The 22089-nt window shown below is 37.3% G+C and overlaps 1 protein-coding gene across 1 annotated transcript in view; it reads left to right on the forward strand.

Moving 5' to 3' along the window:
• The window catches only part of LOC142141621 (uncharacterized), a 939875-nt gene that overhangs the window by 905673 nt on the left and 12113 nt on the right, over positions 1 to 22089 (forward strand). The window contains exons 4-9 of the mRNA XM_075200287.1: positions 7033 to 7208; positions 9862 to 10075; positions 10430 to 10508; positions 10966 to 11048; positions 13854 to 13976; positions 20250 to 20400. Coding sequence (XP_075056388.1) covers positions 7033 to 7208; positions 9862 to 10075; positions 10430 to 10508; positions 10966 to 11048; positions 13854 to 13976; positions 20250 to 20400 — 826 coding nt within the window. The remainder of the gene's footprint in view (positions 1 to 7032; positions 7209 to 9861; positions 10076 to 10429; positions 10509 to 10965; positions 11049 to 13853; positions 13977 to 20249; positions 20401 to 22089) is intronic.

Below are 22089 nucleotides of genomic sequence, written 5' to 3' on the forward strand. Positions count from 1 at the left end.
TTTCTATTGCTACCTTCTTTCTTTCTGTATTTCCTGTGTCCTGTGGTCTGTTCTGCTAAGGGCATTGTTATTTCCAAGTTATCCAAAAGTTCTAAAAAAACAAATTTAAATTTATAAAAAAAATTATAAAAAATTAATTTAAAAAAAAATAAAAAAAATTCCAAAAATAATTGGAAAAAAATATTACAATTTTTAAAAAAATCTAGCTTGTACTGCTATTTAAAAGTCTAACTACGATCATTCACTGTTGCTGTACCCAAAAATAATAGGTACTGCTATTAAAGTACAGTCCAGTTGTACTCTCCTGTGCCGCAGATAATTTGTAAAAGCTTTGCCGAGTGTGTGTAGTTATGTATCACAGGTTTTAAGAAGAGGCACAACACTGACAACCTGTTAGAGAAACTGAGGGAAATAATCTCTCTGTGGCTCACCCCACTTAGACTCTCCTGGGGATTCGAATAACTGCCATTTCTATTACTACCTTCTTTCTTTCAATATTTAAAAAAAACAAAACTGTCATTTCTATTACTACGTTAATTGTTTGTGCAGTCACAAAAAAGAGGAACTGCGCCCTTCACTGCTATGTTGGTTTTAGACGTCCATCCGGTGTCCGCCATCTGTGCACTGGAATTTAGACCAGCTGAGGGTTTTATTATTATATTGTGGCCCCGGTACCACATTGGGTACCGGGGCCACTCCACTACGCAGTCCAGATACTTGTTTGGTGGAATTCAGACCAGTTGAGGGATTTTTTATTATATTGTGGGGACCACTCCACTACGCAGTCCAGATACTTTTTTGGTGGAATTCAGACCAGTTGAGGGATTTTTTATTATATTGTGGGGACCCCTCCACTACGCAGTCCAGATACTTGTTTGGTGGAATTCAGAACAATTGAGGTTTTTTTTATTATATTGTGGCCCCGGTATCAAATTGGGTACCGGGGCCACTCCACTACGCAGTCCAGATACTTGTTTGGTGGAATTCAGAACAATTGGTTTTTTTTTATTATATTGTGGGGACCACTCCACTACGCAGTCCAGATACTTTTTTGGTGGAATTCAGACCAGTTGAGTGTTTTTTTATATTGCGGGGACCACTCCACTACGCAGTCCAGATACTTTTTTGGTGGAATTGAGACCAGTTGAGGGTGATATATTGTGGCCCCGGTACCAAATTGGGTACCGGGACCACTCCACTATGCAGTCCAGAAAGCTACCTCGGTGAAACGTTTTGGACTAAAAACAATATTGTGAGGTGTGAGGGTGTTCAGAATAGACTGGAAATTAGTGGAAATGATTGTTATTGAATGTTATTGAGAACTATTGCAAACAAAATAGGTAAAAGTTCTTACAGTGTCATCATCATTATTCAATGTGTGATGTGTGAAGAATGAGTATGAGAAATGATGTCTGATGAGTGATAATTATCAATTGCCAATTGTCAAGCAATGATTGGTGACACAAATAATGAGTGTCGAGTGGTGAGCGACAAGTTATAAGAGATGAGGGATGAGTGATGACTAACAAGGTAAGTCAGAATGATGAGTGATATATGATGGAGTAGTTTACCTTACCACATCATACTTCACAAATCAGTTTTATTTGTAAATGATATATAATGCACTGGTCAGTTCTGATCTTTCCACCACTTTAAATGTACCGGTATATTAAATCCTTTACAATGAAGCAAGCACAAAACAGTGTCCATGTAATGATCTGTATGACCACTGAGAATGATGCCCAGAAAAGCTTATTTAGGAACTGTAAAATCTGCATACCTCCTATACAGTGGTGGCACAGGCTGGTATACTGGTTACTGATGTTTGTATACTGTAGGGGCACTGGTACGGATATACTCTTCGTGTCATTTTGAAGCTGTGTAATATATCCTGCATAATGCGCCAGACTCTTCTGCGCCTCAATAACTTTTATTTACAAAATTGATAGTACCTAATTTTTAGCTCTGGCTCCTAAGTTTTGAAGAAATTTGTCCATGCTTGATGAGTAAATAATTAATTTCATTCATCATTGTAATGTCCTTTGAGTTTTGGGAGCAACAGTGATCTATTTGGTTATTGGCTACAAAAAAAATCTATTAGAATACAGGGAGTAAGTGATTTCTGCAATCAAACTATTGGCAGTCACTGCTAATAATATCTGTACTCTGATTGGCTGGATTATAAAGTACGGAGAATGTATTTTACATAGTAAAAATGTCAGCAGCCATCAGCTCCCTTTAGTGGCCAATGTGTTTCTATAAAAGAACAACAATTTATAAATACATCCATTAATTCAATAGTATCATTTCTAACTCGCCATTTGTTAAACTTACTTTCACTACTCATTTCCTTATCACACAGAACTCATCCCTCGTCAGTCATCTCTAATAATTTGTAATCATTCAACCTATCTCACTCATTATTTGTCCTTTGTTGCTCTGCACTAATCACTTGTTACTCATCATGCCTCTCATTCTCTACTTTAAAACATGGCATACGTGTTTGATTCTGACAAATGTTAATGTTTTAAATATGAGTTTGAAATTTGTTGCTGTCCAGTATGATTCTGAGAAATCTGATTGTGCCCTAAAATGGACACTGTAGGCCTGATTTAGATAAGCAATGTATAAATGCAATTTGTATATAATTTGATGCATTGCGCATATTTTGAGTTGAAAATTTGTTATACCTGTGATCACTTGAAGAGGCAAGTCAGGGGCATTCACATGTAAGTTCAGCAAGTCAACCACGCGCCATAGAGATTGTCACAAAATTTTCAGTTTTACGTTGAACTCCAGATCAGTTATCATTTGCAGCATAATTATCAATCTTGTGTATAAATCACTCAGAATTAGAACTACCAGCCCAGACAGTTGTCAGAGGTGTTGTCTATGTAAGTGTGGTGTACCAGCCATTTTGGAATGGTTTTAAGTAGAGATGAGCGGGCTCGGATTTTGCTAATCCGAGCCCACCCGAACAGTGCGGATCCGACGGGATCCGAGCACTGTTCGGGTACTTCCGGCCGCCCAAGGACTCGAAAACGAGTCTATGACATCCAAGTCTCGCGTCGGATCTCGCGAGTCTCGGATGTCATAAATGCCCCGCTCGCGGCCGCCATCTTCATTCTCCCTGTGGTTAGTGGAAGAGGGAGGTTGTTTCTGATCCTGTGCTCTGTCCTGCTGATTAGTTTATTAGTCAAGTGGTGCTTTGTCCTACTGAGTCCAGTAGTACTTTGTCCAGTGCTCTGTCCTGCTGATTACTTTAGTCAAGTTGTGCTCTGTCCTGCTGATTCCAGTGGTGCTTTGGCCAGTGTCTATCCTGCTGAGTCCAGTAGTGCTTTTGTCCTGTATTTTTTTCTGCTAAGTCCATAGTAATTTGATAATTATCCAAAAATCTTAAAAAAAATTAAAAAAAATAAAATAAAAAATAAAAAAACAATTAAAAAAGTATAAAAAATATTATAGAGCAATATATTCTTGCAGTCCCAAAAAATAGGAACTGCAATCAATATTACTACGTTCACTTTTTCAGCAGTCCAAAAAATAGGAACTGCAATCAATATTACTACGTTCACTGTTTCTGCAGTCACAAAAAATAGGAACTGCAATCTATATTACTACGTTCACTGTTTCTGCAGTCCAAAAAATAGGAACTGCAATCAATATTACTACGTTCACTGTTTCAGCAGTCCAAAAAAATAGGAACTGCAATCTATATTACTACGTTCACTGTTTCTGCAGTCCAAAAAATAGGAACTGCAATCTATATTACTACGTTCACTGTTTCTGCAGTCCCAAAGTGTGTGTGGTTTAGGGGTACGCTCTCTTGTGCTGCATATAATGGAGTACAAAAATTTGGAGGATAAAGTAGGGAAAGATCAAGACCCACTTCCTCCTAATGCTGAAGCTGCTGCCACTAGTCATGACATAGACGATGAAATGCCATCAACGTCGTCTGGCAAGGGCGATGCCCAATCTCCTAGTAGAGGGCATGTAAAATCCAAAAACCCAAAGTTCACTAAAATTAGCAAAAAAAGAACATTGAAAACATCTGAGGAGAAACTTAAGTTTCCAATATGCCATTTACGACACAGAGTGGCAAGGAACGGCTTAGGCCCTGGCCCGTGTTCAGGACTAGTGGTTCAGCTTCACCCAAGGATCTAAGCCCTGCTCCTCCCCCCCCCTCAAAAAAATTTAAGAGAGTTATGCTGTCAGCAACAACACAGCAAACAACTCTGCCTTCTAAAGAGAAATTAGCACAAATCCCCAAGGCGAGTTCAAGGGTGTTGGTGGTTGCGAAGCCTGACCTTCCCATCACTGTACGGGAAGAGGTGGCTCCTTCCACCATTTGCAGCACGCCCTCTGCATATGCTGGAAGGATCACCCACAGTGTAGATCCAGATTTGGATAATCAAGGTGTCAATGTTGTACACCGGGAGCAGGGCCGGATTAAGGGAATGGAGGCCCCTGGGCTAAGGGGGCCTCTATTCCCCCGTGAGGGCCCCCCCCATGATCCGAGCCGCACCCCCTCCCCCCCCGGCACTTACCTCCTTCTCCTCCTTCCCCGGCGCGCTGTACACTCTTTACTGAGGAGATCTCGTGAGAGTGAGACTCACAAGATCTCCTCAGTAAGGAGACTACAGCGCGCCGGGGATGTACTGCAGTGGAAGTGCTCAGCAGCACTGATTGGACTGGGGGTGCCCGTGCCCCCGACCGATCAATACTGCTGCTGAGCACTTTCAAGGGCCCCCTGGATGCCCGAGGCCCCTGGGCTGTAGCCCAGTTAGCCCTATGGTTAATCCGGCCCTGACCGGGAGGAGGCTATTGATGTAGCTGGCGCTGAGGAGGAACTTGACGAGGAGGATGCTGATGTGGTTATTTTAAATGAGGCACTAGGGGGGGAAAAAGTTGATGTCCATGGGATGAAAAAACCCATTATCATGTCTGGTCAGAAGACCAAGAAATGCACCTCTTTGGTCTGGAGTTATTTTTATCCCAATCCGGACAACAAATGTATGGCCATATGTAGCTTATGTAAAGCTCAAATAAGCAGGGGTAAGGATCTTGGCCACCTAGGGACATCTTCCCTTATACGTCACCTGAATAACCTTCATAGTTCAGTGATTAGTTCAGGAACTGGGGCTAGGACCATCATCAGTCCAGGGACACCTAAATCCCTTGGTCCTGTTGGATACACACCACCAACACCCTCGTCAACTTCCTCCACGATCTCCATCATATTTAGTCCTGCAGGCCATGTCACCAGCCAGACTGAGTCCTCTTCAATCCGGGATTCATCCGAGGAATCCTGCAGCAGTATGCCTACTCTACTGCCGCTGCTGCTGTTGCTGCTAGTAGTCGGTCATCTTCCCAGAGGGGAAGTCGTAAAAACACTACGTCTTTCACCAAACAGTTGACCATCCAACAGTCGTTTGCCATGAGCACAAAGTACGACAGTAGTCACCCTATTGCAAAGCGGATAACTGCGGCTGTAACAGCTATGTTGGTGTTAGACGTGCATCCGGTGTCTGCCATCTGTGCAGTGGAATTCAGACCAGTTGGAGGAGGTATTGTGGCCCCGGTAATTAAATTACGTTCACTGTTACTGCCAAATAAAATAATAATGAATATGCCCTTTCATCATCGAAAACAAAAGGTAGTGACGCGCTAAAACTCCACCTTCTATATGCTGCAGAGGATGTAGGAGCAGCCATCTGTGCAGTGGAATTCAGACCAGTTGGAGGAGGTATTGTGGCCCCGGTACCAAATTGGGTATCGGGGCCACTCCACTACGCAGTCCAGAAAGCTTCGTATCAAATATTAAAGTAATTAAATTACGTTCACTGTTGCTGCCAAATAAAAAAATAATGAAAATGCCCTGTCATCAACGAAAACAAGAGGTAGTGATGCGCTAGAACTCTACCCTCTATATGCTGCAGAGGATGGAGGAGCAGAAAAAGGCCATTCAAGCCTACACAGCCACCTACGATGGGCCACGTGTTTGTGCCGCCCACTTGTGTCGCTTAGCTTAGACATCCAGCTACCTCGGTGCAACATTTTGGACTTAAAACAATATTGTGAGGTGTGAGGTGTTCTGAATAGACTGGAAATTAGTGGAAATGATTGTTATTGAATGTTATTGAGGATAATAATAGCATAGGAGTGAAAAAAAAAAAAATAACTGGATTTTAGCACTTTTTATGCTTTTTTAAAAATAAATCAGAACCCAAAACCCTAAATCAGAACCAAAACCTTTCGTCAGGTGTTTTGGCAAAACAAATCAGAACCCAAAACCTCAAGCTAATCAGAACCCAAAACACAAAACACTAAAAGTGGCCAGTGCGCACACCCCTAGTTTTAAGATGCTTTACTGGAAATGATCATGTAGGAAATGAGAGGGGAAAAAGGACTGTTCCAGATTAGATCAAAACTATGCAATCACTGTCAATAAAGCCAGAATGGTATATTCTGACAGGGATTTCAAAGTCTCATTGTAACTGATTCACCTTTGGGTGTCTCTGCCTGTTGTCACCAGCAGATCTCAATTATGGACAGACTAACTTAGTAGTCCCACATTAAAAGTACTCTTAGCCTGTCCATCACCTGTCCTGATATTAAAGTTCATGATTGTTTCCTGTGAAATACATTGCTGTCTGTATTGGTCATATGACACACCAATGAGACACATCTTAGTATGTCATGTTATCCTACCTTACATATTCCTCACTCTAAGGGGTAAATTTATCAAGCTGCAAGTTTCCGGTGAGTTTAAAAGTGAAACTGTTGCCTATAGCAACCAATCACATTCTAGTTATCATTCATTTAGTAAATTCTACAGAATGATGGCTAGAATCTCATTGGTTGCTATAGGCAACAGATCCACTTTTCAAACCCGACAAAATTGAAAAATAAAATATCCAGCCCATGGTCATGCTACATCTATATTATTGGAGTTCTGTAGAAAACAGTACCAAATATGAGATTAAATTAGAATGTGTTTCATCAATGTGCCATGTTAAATTTGTGTTACAGTGAACCTCAAAAATCAGATTAATGACCTCCAGGAAGCCAACGAAAATGCAGTTTTAGAACTTTCAAAAGCTGATGAGGAGATTTCACAGCAAAGAAAAGATCTGGCCAAGCTCAAATCAGAATATAGCCAAAACCTAGAAGATTCCCAAGAAGAAATAAAGATTCTTACAGAGAAGGTAGTATGTGACAATAATTGTATACCAATAAAATGGAAATGTGCCCCCCCCCAACCTATTACACAGTTACTTATGTGATATAATTCACACGTTATTACAGGTTATTTTAATATAAGCAATATTAGCAACAGCAAAACTTACCTCATAACTGTGATCAATAAGTAAGAGCTCCACTGTCTGTTTTCCGCAGGTTTGTCCTATACTTCCCCTGACAATATTTACCAACACAATATATAAGTAACATTGTTTGATAGAGTAATCTTAGAATGGCATTTCATTATTGTTTTATACATCATTACACTGCAGTCCTCCTTCCTTTCTGAGTCTTCTATAGCTCATAACTGTATGTGTCTCAGTTGTCTGGGCCTTCTGTGTGTTTTCGTTTGACTGTTTGCCTATTTGAAAGCCAAGTATCAAATGAATACTCTTGACCTTCCTTCTCCTAACCAGCACCGACAATAAATCAATGACATCTATATTTAAGAAATAGGCCTCCTTTCCCTCAAATAGCACTGTCATTAAATTATTAATACAGAGACCCCATATTGCATTATTAGCCCCTGCAATATATTAATACCCCCCATCAATTCCCCATTACATTAATAGAGTCCATATTAAATGTATTCCCACCTGCTGCTAAATAGCCCTCACATTACATAAATAGCTTTCACTAGCCTCAGCTTTACATTAATACACCTCAATACATTACATTAATAGTCCCTACCAACTTCCACATTGCGTTAATAAACAACAATACAGACATAGCCCCATCAACCTCTACATTACATTATTGACCAACAACTCACATTGCATTAATACGCCCAGTATTACATTAATAGTCTCACATTGCAGCAATAGCCCCAGTACATTAAGTACACACCTTATATTATCCTTTATGGTGTGGTTGCGGGGCTGGGGGGAGGAGTAGAAGCAGTGGGAATGGCTGGGAGTAGACAAACAGCAGGGAAGCTAGCTGGACATCAGGGATATCAAGCAGAGCAGCTCCCTGCCCTGTGTGGATGTGCTCCCTGTCTAGTTGTGTTAGCCTAGGTGGACAAACCGTGAACTGAGCCAAACAGGGCAGGAGGCTGATCCAGCTGTCAGCAGCAGGATATTTAATAGGGTTGCTAGACCCTAGGTTGGAGCAAGCAAACAGGATGTAGGGCCGGTCACCTAATGCCTGTATGTCTATTGCCTGGATGTATATTGCCCAAAGTCAGGCACATTTGTACAAATGCAGATACAAATAGCATTTGCACTGAGGGATATTCACTTTTGTTAATGACTTTTATTATGTTTAACAGATCCTTCTCATTTTAACACATAAAAATATAGAATCTGAATTTCTTTTCAATCTTTTCACCTCTGTAACCTCTATACTTTCTTTCATTTAAATACATACCTAATAAAGAAATGAGTTTTCAAGTTAGATTATTGACTGTATGTTAATTACCATTTTAAAAACATATACTTTATATCTGACTACCATAAAATTAATATTTATTTGGAATTCCCTTTAGAAGAATAATAGGATATAAAAGCACAGTGGGCATAATGCATTTAGCTGAAATGTTTTATTGCATTCCATATATTATAGTATAATGATTTTCCAATACACTGAATTTCTGCCCAAATGATGTCAATAGACTCTGTACATTGCATTCATTTTGCTTAATAGTAGATCTGCTATCTGCAACAATATAGCAGGGATAGTATTTTAGTTAATGGGAGGAGGTTAGAAAACCATCTTACTGTAAATGACTCAATCACTTTAAATGCCATCTATCCTATTTAATAACTCCCATAACAATTAAAATGGCATTCCAAATCATCTGAGAACAGTATGTATATGGAATATGCAATGATGAAGCCTACTTTATTTAGCACATATTACTGACAAAATCTAAAATGAGTAATGTAAAACAAAATATTGCAGTGACAGTTACTTATGTCATTGGAATGATTATAATATGTGTGCTACAGTTCACTGATTATCTTGACTTGATAATTAAATGACATGTAACTTTATTCGTTATTTAGATAGTATTCACAGATAGATAGACTTAGCTGCCAAGCCTCTTTCTCAAAGGCATTAGCTTGCATTAACTGTTGAGAAGAAAATATATCAACTTTACGCCCAATAAAGGTCATTTATGAAAGTGCAAAAATGTGCTCGGCTTTAGTGTGCAGAGTCAATTCCACTCTCTGCCACGCACAAGATGACATATGTTTTAACTCATCAAGAACCGTCACAAACACTTGTGTGGACCTGCACTGGTTACATGAGTGGAGAAAGCAGTTAGCATCTCTTTTTTTTTTTTACCTACACTGTGGATATAAAACATCTACACATCGTTATTGATATTAAAAGTGTTTGTGATGCAAATCCTGAAATTAAGATAACACCTTTAATATGACCTTGTACCCAAAAAAATTCAAGTGAGAAACAAATAAGTGAAAATAAAAAAAAAGCTTTAAAACTGCCTCTTTTCCGAAGAGAATAGATAGACCTGAAGTTAAATGGATGACACATTGACGTGCAGAGAAATTGTTTTTTCTGACAGATGTCTAGCAAGAATGGTAAACCTGTGTGTGGTTGCTCCATGCTTTTCTTTTTCTCATTCATGTGAATTTTGTTTTCTTTTAATTAAAGATTAGTCAAACATCATCTAGATTAACTCATCCTGAGAATTACCAAGAGGGCCTGCATAAGGAAATTGCCCAGTTGAGGAGCGAGTGTAGACGACTGAGGACACAGAGTCACGAGTTAAGTGAAGAAAACCACCACCTTAAGGAAGACTTGTGGGATCTTAAAATGCATCATGAACGTTTACTTGCAGGAAAAACAGATGAGCTGAGCATGGAGAGTAAGTAGGAATCAAAATGTGGCAAACGTATCACTTATCAATATACTGCAGTGGCATAACATTAAGTTGATATTTAAGACAAGTGCATAATCGTGTTAAAATATCTCTGTGGTTTTACTGTAAGTTGCATTATCCTGCCTTGATACTTAGTAAAGATATACATTTTTAGATGTACTTTGAATTATACTATAGTTGTATTTTGTAATGCCAGTGTAAAATTGCAATTAATGTACTGTCTTACACTATTGAATTAGGCATTGAGAAACAATATGAAATGAAAGTCCAGCAACACCTGTATCAGGAAATACAATTCTTGGAAATATTGCTGCTCATGTAAACATTTTATCTCTGTAGATGACTGGGCTGCAAGTTTTTTCACTGGTCCTTTTGTCGGGAAACTCTACTCTAAGAACTGGCGCACAGAAGAGAATAGGTAATCTCTATTTTATACTTCACCCATAATAAAATCTTTGTACACATATTGTCATATGATCTTGTACACAATTTGTCCATTCTCGTTGCCATATTCTTTTCATTTGGATAAGGAATTTATTGATATGGTATTTTGATAGCTCCCACTGAGGTCACATTCACTGTCACAAGGAATCCATCCACTAGGATTTACTACCCTATAAATAAATGGTTTGGCCAAAAATCAGTGATGTTTTACTTATCATAAAACCCACATGTGCGCGCAGGCAAACATCTGTCATTCTATTTTCTCCAGTTTCCAGTCTGATGTTTAGGGCTACTTATTGACCATAGTCTTATGCTCAAATGCTTGAAAATAACGGATTGTACCTTGCGGTGACCACAAAGAATACATTTTTACTGTGCTCTGATAACAAAGTTCCCCTGTGTTTCCTGCTTTTCAACTCTTGTCTTTACAGGAATGATGCTTTTAATGTCGATGGAACATTTTCAAAATGCAAAGCAGCCTTGAATTCTGTGAACATAAAAGAACCCTGGGAAAGTAAGTACCAATAGTAATTTTCTTTTACATGCAACAATGATTAAAAATAAGACTCAGGTCTCAGACTACTGCCTGTTCTAATTAATTTTACTTAACCTGTGCTGAGTAAACTCATAACTAAGTTGACCTAAGAAGTGTTAACCTTTGCATACAGTATAATACATGTAGAAAATGAATTATTTAAGCTTGGCAATGCACGGAATTTTATAGTGAATTATTAGCACATTTGCTCTTTGGAAGTCGCTCCTCAAGTTTCTCTCTGTCTCAGCAAGTTCCCTTGACAATGTTGTCCTGAGATTCCATATCCAGTTAAGCTGCTAATGTGTGTGTGTATATATATATATATATATATATATATATATATATATATATATATATATATATATATTGTAATACAAAGACAGGCAGGGCACCTCTAAGTGGAATATCAAATATACAAGGTGGAAATGCGTAATAATATGCGTACCGTAAGGTAAGCAGCAATGGGTCTCCAGGAAAAAATGGAGCAGTCTCTGCTGTTCTTATAGTCCTCCAAATTTCCACCAATCAGTCATACAATATAAAAAGAGCAAACATAGTGTAACACTGACATGTAATTGGTAAGGGCCATTCACCAAATACCCCACAATCCTATGGAGTGTCTGAGATTATTGTCTCAGATTATCATATACAGGACACCCAAATGAGTGCAACAAATATGTAATAAAATCTGCGTACCAAAAATCATGTAGATCTCACGTCTAGGTACTTAAGACATATGCAACATCAATGACTATTGCTCCTCCATATGGACCAACTGCTACAAGACAATCTTTAAATTCTTCTTTGATGTTCCATTCCATTTGGTATAGATCAAATTTACGGTAGTAAACGTCACCCATAGGATACCAATTAACGGCCCTTACCAATTACATTTCAGTGTTACACTATGTTTGCTCTTTTTATATTGTATGACTGATTGGTGGAAATTTGGAGGACTATAAGAACAGCAGAGACTGCTCCATTTTTTCCTGGAGACCCATTGCTGCTTACCTTACGGTACGCATATTATTACGCATTTCCACCTTGTATATTTGATATTCCACTTAGAGGTGCCCTGCCTGTCTTTGTATTACAGCATTGCATCCGTCCGGACCAACCATCTGGTTTCAGGCTACTGAGGCTGCCACTCTTACGAGAGTAAAGTGATTTTTATGGATTTTTATATGTGGGACTGATACTATATTATTTTAATTCAAAGTTGTCACGCTGTGGTGATTAGTGCCAGATATATCTTTTATTTTGATTATATATATATATATATATATATATATATATATATATATATATATATATATATATATATACATGTGTGTGTTAGTGAATGAATCTACCTGTGTACACACTACGTTTCTGCAGAGTGACTCTGCATTCCTAGATAGAGATGCACCTACCTCTGTGGATATAGACAGTCTAACAACCCTAGGTGTTTGTAATGTAAAGACACCTTGGAAATAACAAAACTGAAGTGAACAACGGATAAACAATTTTCTGAAAAAATAAAAAAGTACAATAATATTGTTGTGCTCACCCTTTTAAAATGGGATTTTCGCTGTGTTCAGAGTTAACCAACCACGTTAAAGAGTCACATTCCAAGCTAATTAGCATACACCTGCCAGCAATGAAAATATATAGATCGGCTGTTCCTGCAGGATTTCCCTGCAGCTTTCTTGGCTGCATCCCAGGAAAAAGAGAAAACTCAGTAGGGAGGTAACAAATAGGCTACAGCAACATTAAAGGAGCTGCAGGAATTTATGTCAGGAACTGGTCACTCCCTGCATGATAATAATCTGCCCTATTCTGCACATATCTGGGCTATGAGCATTTCTCACAAAAAACAACACCTAAGGCCATCTGAATTTTGCTAAACAATACATTTAATTACACCAAACCATGTGGGAAAATGTCTTATTGTCTGATTAGACCAATGTTGAACATTTTGGTCTTAATACCAAAAGATATGTTTGGTGCAAAAACAACGCAACACATCACTGAAAGATCACCATACTTACTGTGAAGCATGTCTGTGGCAGCATCATGCTTTGGGCTGCTTCTCTACAGTTGGGACACGGTCTCTAGCCAAAATAGAGGGCATAATGGATCATTTCAAACATTGAGATATTTTGGCACGAAACCTGCTGGCCTCTGTCAGAAAGCTGGAGATGAAGAGGATTTTCACCATCCAACATGATTAAATCCAAATAACACACCCAACTCAACCACAGAATGAATTCATTAAAAGATAAAAGTCAGAGCCCAGACATATCAGGGAAGACCTCTTCGATGTTCAAAGTAGATAGAATAAAAAAATGAACTCACTGCTATAAAAAAGAAAAGGATTGTTCCACAAATAATTAGTTAAGCACACTTATGCAAACATGGTATTCTATGGTTTTTATTGTAACTTATTCTTCCAAAAAATTGTCTTTTTGTTTTTTACTTGAATTCTGTTGGTTACCATGCCAAAGGGAGAAAATAAAATGTAGAAATTGGTTATCCCCAAACTGGATCTAGGAAGAGGTAGAAACGAATAGAATATTCAGATAAGGCATTATCATATTTAAGCAAAATATAAGAAGCATTCTGTTTAATTAATAAATTGGTGAAACAAAATACTACACCATATTTTGCTCTTGTTTTTATTCTGTATATATTTTAATGTCTAACCAGGGTTTAAAATTCTTTTAACTGCTCTATAGCTTTCATTTACCATTGTGGTCACTACAAAGAGCTAATTCATAAAAAAAAACATTGTGATTGTTTTAGGCAGACATGAAGAACGTTTTAAACATAACAGTTCACCATTTTCAATGAACAGTGAAAATACAGAAGTTCTGATCATGGCTTCTGAAGACAGCTTTCACAATCCTTCCCAGACACACACCAGTGGTGAGATTTCAAATCATTTATTAAATGAAAATAAATCTTTATGTAAAAGGTAATATATGTTTGCAATATGAAAGGGCCTGATTAATTAGCAGACAAATCTGTTGCAAAATTTTAAGAACAAACGGGGAGATAAGAAATTTGCAATACAATAAGGAATGGAAAGTGTCATAATTTTTTTTCAAAGCTGAGTTGTAAATGTAAGTGTATAAATAAACTTTAACTTTTTGAGGTAACTACCTCAAAAAACAGACAGTAATTTACTTATGGTTTAAAATATGTGTCTGTAATTTAAAACATCACTTTGTGAAATGGTTTTGATAAGGTTCAAAGTAATACATTTTTTGGTCCCTAATTCACCTCATGAATCTGGTCCTCCTCTCCTCCTCACAAACTTATTGAGCAATTACATTTTCGGCAACACACAGGGTATAGTGGTGTTATTGACAGTGAGTGAGATTGGAGGCCACTTGGTGACTCTGGCATGAGGGACAAGAATGAGCTTTGTATAGAACATGATTTGCTTTAGTTATCATCGTGACATCCATGGGGCGAATGCAGAAAGACAGTGGTTTTCAACAAATAGTGCAGAAAGAAATATGTCAGGGAAAGCAATGTACATTTGGGGGTCCTCGGCATAGAGGTGTTATTGGTGGTCAAATGACCAAATTAGTACCCCAATATTAAAGTATAACAAAAAAGGAGCCTTGTGAGACCTCAATAGAGAGTGAGAGTGGAAGGGAGAATGTGCCAGAGGTGGGTACACTACAGGAACAGTTAGAGAGGTAGCAAGTGACCCAGGAGAGAACTGTGTCTAGATGAAAAATGGAGTCAAGGATGTGTAGGAGAAGAGGGTGTTAAACAGTGTCCAAAGCAGCAGAGAGTTACAGGAGTAAGTGCAAATGAGTAGTGCAAAAATAAAATATTAAGATTTATTTATAAACACAATTGCAGTAATCAAATGAAAATATAAACAAACAAAGTACTTTTATAAACAAAAAAACAAAAAACAAGCACATGCATGTTGGTTTTATCCCATTGGTTAGAGGTGTTGTAAGGCAGGTCATGCTGGAACCCATAATGACTGTCTTCTTTATCTGTTTAAAATATTAGCAAAAAAAGAGATCAACCTTAGGCCATTTTGAAACAAATTATTACTTGACTGTGTGTACATTGTACACACCTGTACTTTCAAGCTGTAAAATCTACAATTTGTTGCCTTAACTGTAGCGCAGGTCCACCAATAACCTAAAAGGAATAACATTGTTAACTATAGATAGTTACATGCTGCAGAAGGCAACTCCTTCATGTCTTTTTCTTACTCCATAAAATGATCCTTTCCATCCCAATTGTAAAGCGCTATGGAATTTGCTGGCGCTATATAAATAAATGTTGATGATACCTCCTTTGTGCTCCAGCTGACAGCTGGGTCATAAGGTCTAAATGGTGTTTGTGTCTCACTTATCTTCAAAATGGAAGAGAATGTAAGGTATCTCCATTAGAAAACATTGACAAACCAGTGCCTTAAAATCAATACACAAACACTTAGTTTATGTACTTTACCTGGGCAGAAAAGAAAGTTCACATCGTGAGTCAGATATATAATTAACAGACTATGCTCAATAATATTTTTCAGGTGAGGCAGACATGTCCCAGCTAAGGCCTGGTAGTACATCAATGAAAGCCTTTAATTTGGTCTATTTTAAATTAGAAAAATAATGATGAAGCTTGATTGTTAGTTTAAGTGCTATGGCTATAAAAGTCACATCTGATAATCTCAGCAGGGGCAGAGGCAGCCCTGAAAAAAATGTTTACATTTGAAATTGTGCTTTAAGTCCAAACTATCTGGTGCATGCATTTGTATATGTTTATAAAAATGAAACAGGCCTTTACTTTAATCACCAAACAATTGTATTTTTAGGATGTTAGAGAATTTTAAAAGTGTGATATAAACCATATTAGAAAACGATTTCACCTTGCAAATCAGTGTTGAACCTGAAGTGGCCTGCCTCCACAATTTCAGGAGGGAATACAAAAACACATAAGAATTATCTTAATAGATATTGGATTGAAAACACCCCCCCTTCCCCCCAAAAAAAAAAAAAAAATTGGGTTCAAATTTATAAGACAAACACACACATTAAATGACACATTACATATGAAAATAGATATGCACTGTTGTTGTGTAACATAAATATCTTACAAACACAAACATTTAAAGTGTCTATAAAACAGTAAACTAAAATATAAATCTCAATACAAATAAAAGACCACTATACAAAGCCACACCAGAAAAACACACTATAGAGTCCTAACCAACTTCAAGTGTGCATGAAGCAGTCTTTTATAGTGGATTGTAATGAGACAAGTACATACAGGTGTATGGCCCACTGTGGTATCAGATAACAAAATCTGATACTGGGTCTATGCAAAGCTGGTTACGAAAATCTGTTGTTTACTTTTATACTGATTAAAAAATGTTTGCTTTTATTTCTGATTGCAAATTATTCTTATATGCATTAGCATAGACTTTCTTATCTTAATTTTTATAAAATAAAACATGATCCCTTATGTCTGTTACTAAGTAGGTGTGTACAACTGTTCATTTAATTATGCTCATTAACACTTTAGGTTGCCACTAGTGCCTGTGCTGTGTTGTATGTGTGTTTCAATCTGAAGTATGCCTTACTAGTTAGACAAATGAGCTGCCAACAGTAGGGTCATGAGTTTGAATCCAGAATCATGCCGCTATAAGTGTGGACTTTGTATATCCCCATGTTTCTCTGGATTTACCCCAATGTGTCACTTATAGAATAGTACGCTAGTATATGTTTTGGCGTTTGCTCTGTCTATAGAGTATCATGCATATTTGTGATTGCGAATTATTAGGCGTTACATCCGCATCCACGGTTATTTACAAATCAAAATTACGGATGACCCATTTTTCATGTTGGCGAACAAGAGAATGTGTGTGTAATTCTTCGTTTATCCTTAAACCTTCATGTTGGCAGTAATGCTTATGTTGTGTTGTATGCTTTTTAGGAGCACTCTAAGCTTGGTTTATGGTTTATGTACTCACATTATTTATTTTTACCCAGTAGGACTTTCAAACATGGTGCTTGTCATTCAAGTCTATATAATGTATGTAATGCTCAATCAGCACATTGCCTTAGTGGTTAGACAATCCATTTTTCATCAGTGGGGTCATGAGTTCGATTCCTGACCCATTTTGTGGAATATGCCTGTTTTGCATGCTGAAATTTGTGTTAAGCTTCAACACAGACAAACACCTTTTCCAAATAAAGTGAAAGTGAATCCAAACAAATAGAAATAAAAAAACAAAAGGCAAAAAATAACAAACAATATTAAGTCCAATTATTATTATTATTAGATAATGCATGCATGAATTTTCATAGCAAATTATTTAAACTCTGCATCTACCAAAGAGTTAGGGGTATAATATATAATTGTATAATTATTGACAATAATAAAATTTATAGAAGTAAAAAAGTTTGTTATGAGAGAAGTTCATGCTCAGCTTTTCTTTCTAGTCTATATCATGCAGATATTGTTTGAACTTGCATGTTGGCTTAGTGGTTAGATAATCTACCTTTCCACAGTGGAGACTTGCGTTATAGTCATCACCAACATCCTTATCTCTCCTTATATCCTCCCCATGTTTGTGTGGATTTCCTATGTGTCCCTTATGCAAGAGTACACTTGGTTTAACTTCTCACAAATTATCCGTACAATTTTAACAAATTAAGCTGTTGTGCTTTCATATTAGCCTATACCTTTGTTGAAATTTGTAAAAAAAATGGCTAATATTATGCTAACTATTAGACACATCAATCACTTTACATTGCAATTTATTACAAACTGTGGTTGTAATAAAAAATGGTTGTTTTTTAAAAAGAGTACACATTGTTTGATGTTTGATACAGACAATAAAATTGAAAAAAAAAAAAAAATTTTTTCAGTGAAGTGTATTAAGATGTATGTTGTGAGTGTTTTAAACAAACAATGCTTTTTGAACAGTTTAGTATTGCTATTCAGCACTGCTGCTCTAGCTGCTTTGGACTAATACATGACCCCAAGCTTCCTTAAGTTTAAGCAAGAAGTTAAGATAAGACTCTGAGCATTTCTTCTTAACTATCTGCCGGATCCGGAGGTAAACGCCTACTCTTCTTAAGTCCCCTCCCATTCCCAACCCTTTTTTCTTAAGTTTGGAGATTTTCTTAAATGTAGTCAAGAAGGATTTTCATTTTAAGTTAAGAAATTCTTCACTTAACGGATTTTCCTTCTTATTCCCCTTTTCTGGACATGTGCAGAGAATATTTTTGTATTATCCGCAAAAAATGGCAGATAAGAACAGTAATGAATCAGGCCCAAAGTCTGTACTGATGAAGAAATGTGAATAATATATATCTTATAGGATTGGCAAAACAATACAATAGGTGGCGTAACCTTGCTGAGCTCTGAAGAGGGGTTGTGTTGGGGAGGGACGAGGATCAATGTTTAAGTATTGGGTTTTATATTAATATTATTTTTCTCCATTGTATAAAGTTTTATGTACCAGACAGCTAAGCAAGGATTCCATGCACCTTAATAGCAAACCTCTTATCACTATTACCAGTTATCTATTTTTGCTGAGATATTGGGGAGACATGGTTCAGATCTCCCGTGCCCTGATATGGTCCCTTATGGCTATTGGCAGCCCCCAGTAATGTCTAAATTACATAACAGGTTCTTGCTCATAACCAGAGTGTGGTTCTTTTGTACTGGGTTGCACAGTGTGTAGCTACATGGATTCGTATCACAAAAATGGAGAAGCAAGGGTTCTGCCGAACAGTACATTTTGCATAGTGCCCCCTCCCCCCTACACTATGCAAAAGAGGCAGTTGGATGACTATTTTTAACTTGCAAATTAATCATCAGACTTTTATTCACAAAAGATTATAAATAACATTGCTTATTTGCAAAAAAAAAAAAAAAATCTCAGCTTTTCACTATGCATGCAGAGTTCCTGCAGTTCTCACTAGTCTACCACGCCGAGCGGGGTATCACACCTGTCACAGGGCTTGAAGGGGGAGCTATCATTGACAGCATAGTTTCTGCACCATTAGCATGGGTAGTGCAACAAGCTGCAAAGTCGATACAATCTGTACAGAAAGAAAGACGCTATGCCACGATTATGGAAAAAAAAATGTTTTACTTCGCCTCCGTGATCAGATACATACGGTGGCAGTAAGCAGTTTACACAGCAGGGGAATGCGAGAAACAGTTTTCGAGGAACATGTCAGACAGCTGGGAACTGGTATTTTCCAGCCCACAGTGCGGCTCTTTGGTGGGTGCTAATCTCTCTGTTTATTTAGTTAATGTATACTTATAGCTTGACCAAATAACATTTATGTAGCAGTTAAAAATTCCCTGAACTAACCTATAAATATCAGTAAACCAATTTCTATTGTATACCATAAAAAATAATTTGTCAACCAATCACTGTAAATGTCAAAATGCACGAGCCTATCATCTTTCAAGCATGAAAGCAAAATGTCACATACAGTTAACCCCTTCATGCTGCAGTTTGCTGGTGTGCTGTGTCCAGTCACCATTTTGAAAGGCTGTCTATATAGTTTTCTTTGAAGTTCCAAGACACTTAGGGGCAGTTTCAATTCAGCCGCAACTAACTCGGCTTTAAAGCGAACAATGTTAATACGGTAACTTTAAGCCTGCTTGCTGCTCGCGGCTCCCTGAGCCGCAAGCAAAAAGCCGGTTTTGAAATTATAATATTAACTGTAATTACGCACACTATTACCGTAACCTCGGTAATAGTGCGCAGGCCGTGTTACTTGTTACAATAATGCGCCCAATTGAATTTTCCCCTTAGTTAAGTTGTTAAAATAGATGAAATCTATAGCTCCTTTTCCACTATTGTACTTATCGCCAATAAAAATTCAAGAAAAAAATTTTGTATTCTAGTTGCAAGTATCTGTGCACTATTGGTGATCAACATCTTGACAGAGCTGCACTGTGGCTCAATCCAATGACAGCTTAAAAAAATAATACCCCAACTGTCTGCATAGGCAGAAGTTGTAGAAAGTACCAGTGACAACAAAAGCATCTCTAATTAACAAACAGTTCAGAGATTACTACGATATGAAAAGTGCCTTCTGTTTCTTTGCACGTTATCCAAATCAACATTTTCCTATTTTCTGTCTTATGCAGCCTGAAATGTCAAGTGAACATTGAATAATATTGCAGAGTTTATTGCAGGTGATGCATGTGAAGATATTCATGAATTGAGTTATGACGATGACTTGAGTTCTGTAAGTCATGTAAGAGACAATGTTCTTTCAAACTCTTCACATAGTCCAAAGAATTCCTTACTCTGCGATTCTTCCAGCAAAACAGAGGCTAGCAAAAGGTAAATGATGTGGGAAACATTATTACATAATTACATAAAACGCTTTAAAGCAGCATTAACATCTCACTAAGTAAAGTAATAATGTAAAATAATGATACAAATAAAATAGTGTATGCAAATAAGAGGAAAAAGAGGACTGCTCCGCACAGGATAGTACCCTACCTCACTAATATTTTGTATTAATAGAGTATGAGTGAGGGGGTGCTAGGTCACATATGAATATGGAAGTTCAAAGTAGGGAGAAAAGCGATGACCTAAATAGCACTCCAGGTACATATAAGTAATGAGTAAATGCATTAATACATAAGGTTTTTATTGGTATGCATTAGAAATGAGCGTAGAGAGTGTACTCCCTATTAAAACAAGCGAAATATTCAAAAATAGTGTTGAGAAAGATAGAGATTAAAAATGATTGACCCTGTGGTGGAGCTGATTAAAGCCTATATAATACTTCCAAAGGAAGGTTAGCTGATAGAGGACCTAAATGTGGATATATAAGCAAGAGCTAGTAATTCTAAGCTCTTGAGATCTATAAGTTAGTCCATATTATACATACATGGTACTTGTATTGTAGTATCTCTATTGATACAATGTATCATCTAGAATGGAACTAATTATGTATGTTTGCCAATATGGACTCTAGATGGCAGTGTTGCCTTGTCTAATCTTCCACAGCATGTATCCTGTATACACTCTTCTTTCAAGAAACATATGTCAAGATAAACAAAGGAGATAAACAGTTGCCAGAGTATAGCAAAATTCCCTGTGTCTGGAGTTATATGCTATATATATAAGATGCCAAGCATATGAATGTGTCTAATAATCACATATGTGCTGGTTTGCACTAGTGAGTTGTGACTCCAGACATTGTACCATAATACATATTGATATCGAATAGAGATATCTACAAATATTGGTTTTCATCTCCTCGATATTTATTAACACTGGTGATTGCACCTCATTGATATTAATTGGCACTAAAAGTTAGCATAGTATTAATGGTAGAGAATATCATAGGGATTATATGCTGCGTGATTCTTTGGGCAACATTGGTCTCCTTACATAGCGCTAAGGTTGCTTACAATGTGCCTCCATACTGTCTCTTACTAGGACATGAAATTCAGGTAGTAAGCGTTAAAGCGCTGGTGTGTATTAGTGAAAAGAGTTTGACTATCAGTAAGTTTGTTTGCTACAGCGGCTAAACGCAGCGTTCGGCCCCGCCCACTTCTGGGTCTGATGTCACTCAGCGTGACGACGGCCCGACGTACGTTTCGCTATGATGCTTAATCATGGATTACTGGGCTACTCCTGAGGGGTTGGTTTTATACTGCTGTAAACCAATCAGTATGTTTACAGATTATGTAATGTCCTCCATCGGATCTAATACATGACATGTTTACACTATTCTAAGTAATATCATTATATCTTATTGTTAGATCTGGCAGATAAGTTAATTATTATGGGGTGAAGAGTATTATTAGGAAGGTGATATGTAAATATATCATTGGATTTAACAGAAAATTCCTCATTTCCATTATTGATTATAAAATTTGCTGATCATAGCCACATCTATGATTCTTTGTCTGGCACATATTATGAGTTATTATTATTATTATTGCCTTTTTTTAGTATAATTTTATATGATGTATTATTTGTTTTGGTTTCTTATTTTTTATGTTTTATTTTTGA

Source organism: Mixophyes fleayi, chromosome 2, assembly GCF_038048845.1.
Source record: "Mixophyes fleayi isolate aMixFle1 chromosome 2, aMixFle1.hap1, whole genome shotgun sequence".
In the NCBI taxonomy this organism is placed as follows: Eukaryota; Metazoa; Chordata; class Amphibia; order Anura; family Limnodynastidae; genus Mixophyes; species Mixophyes fleayi.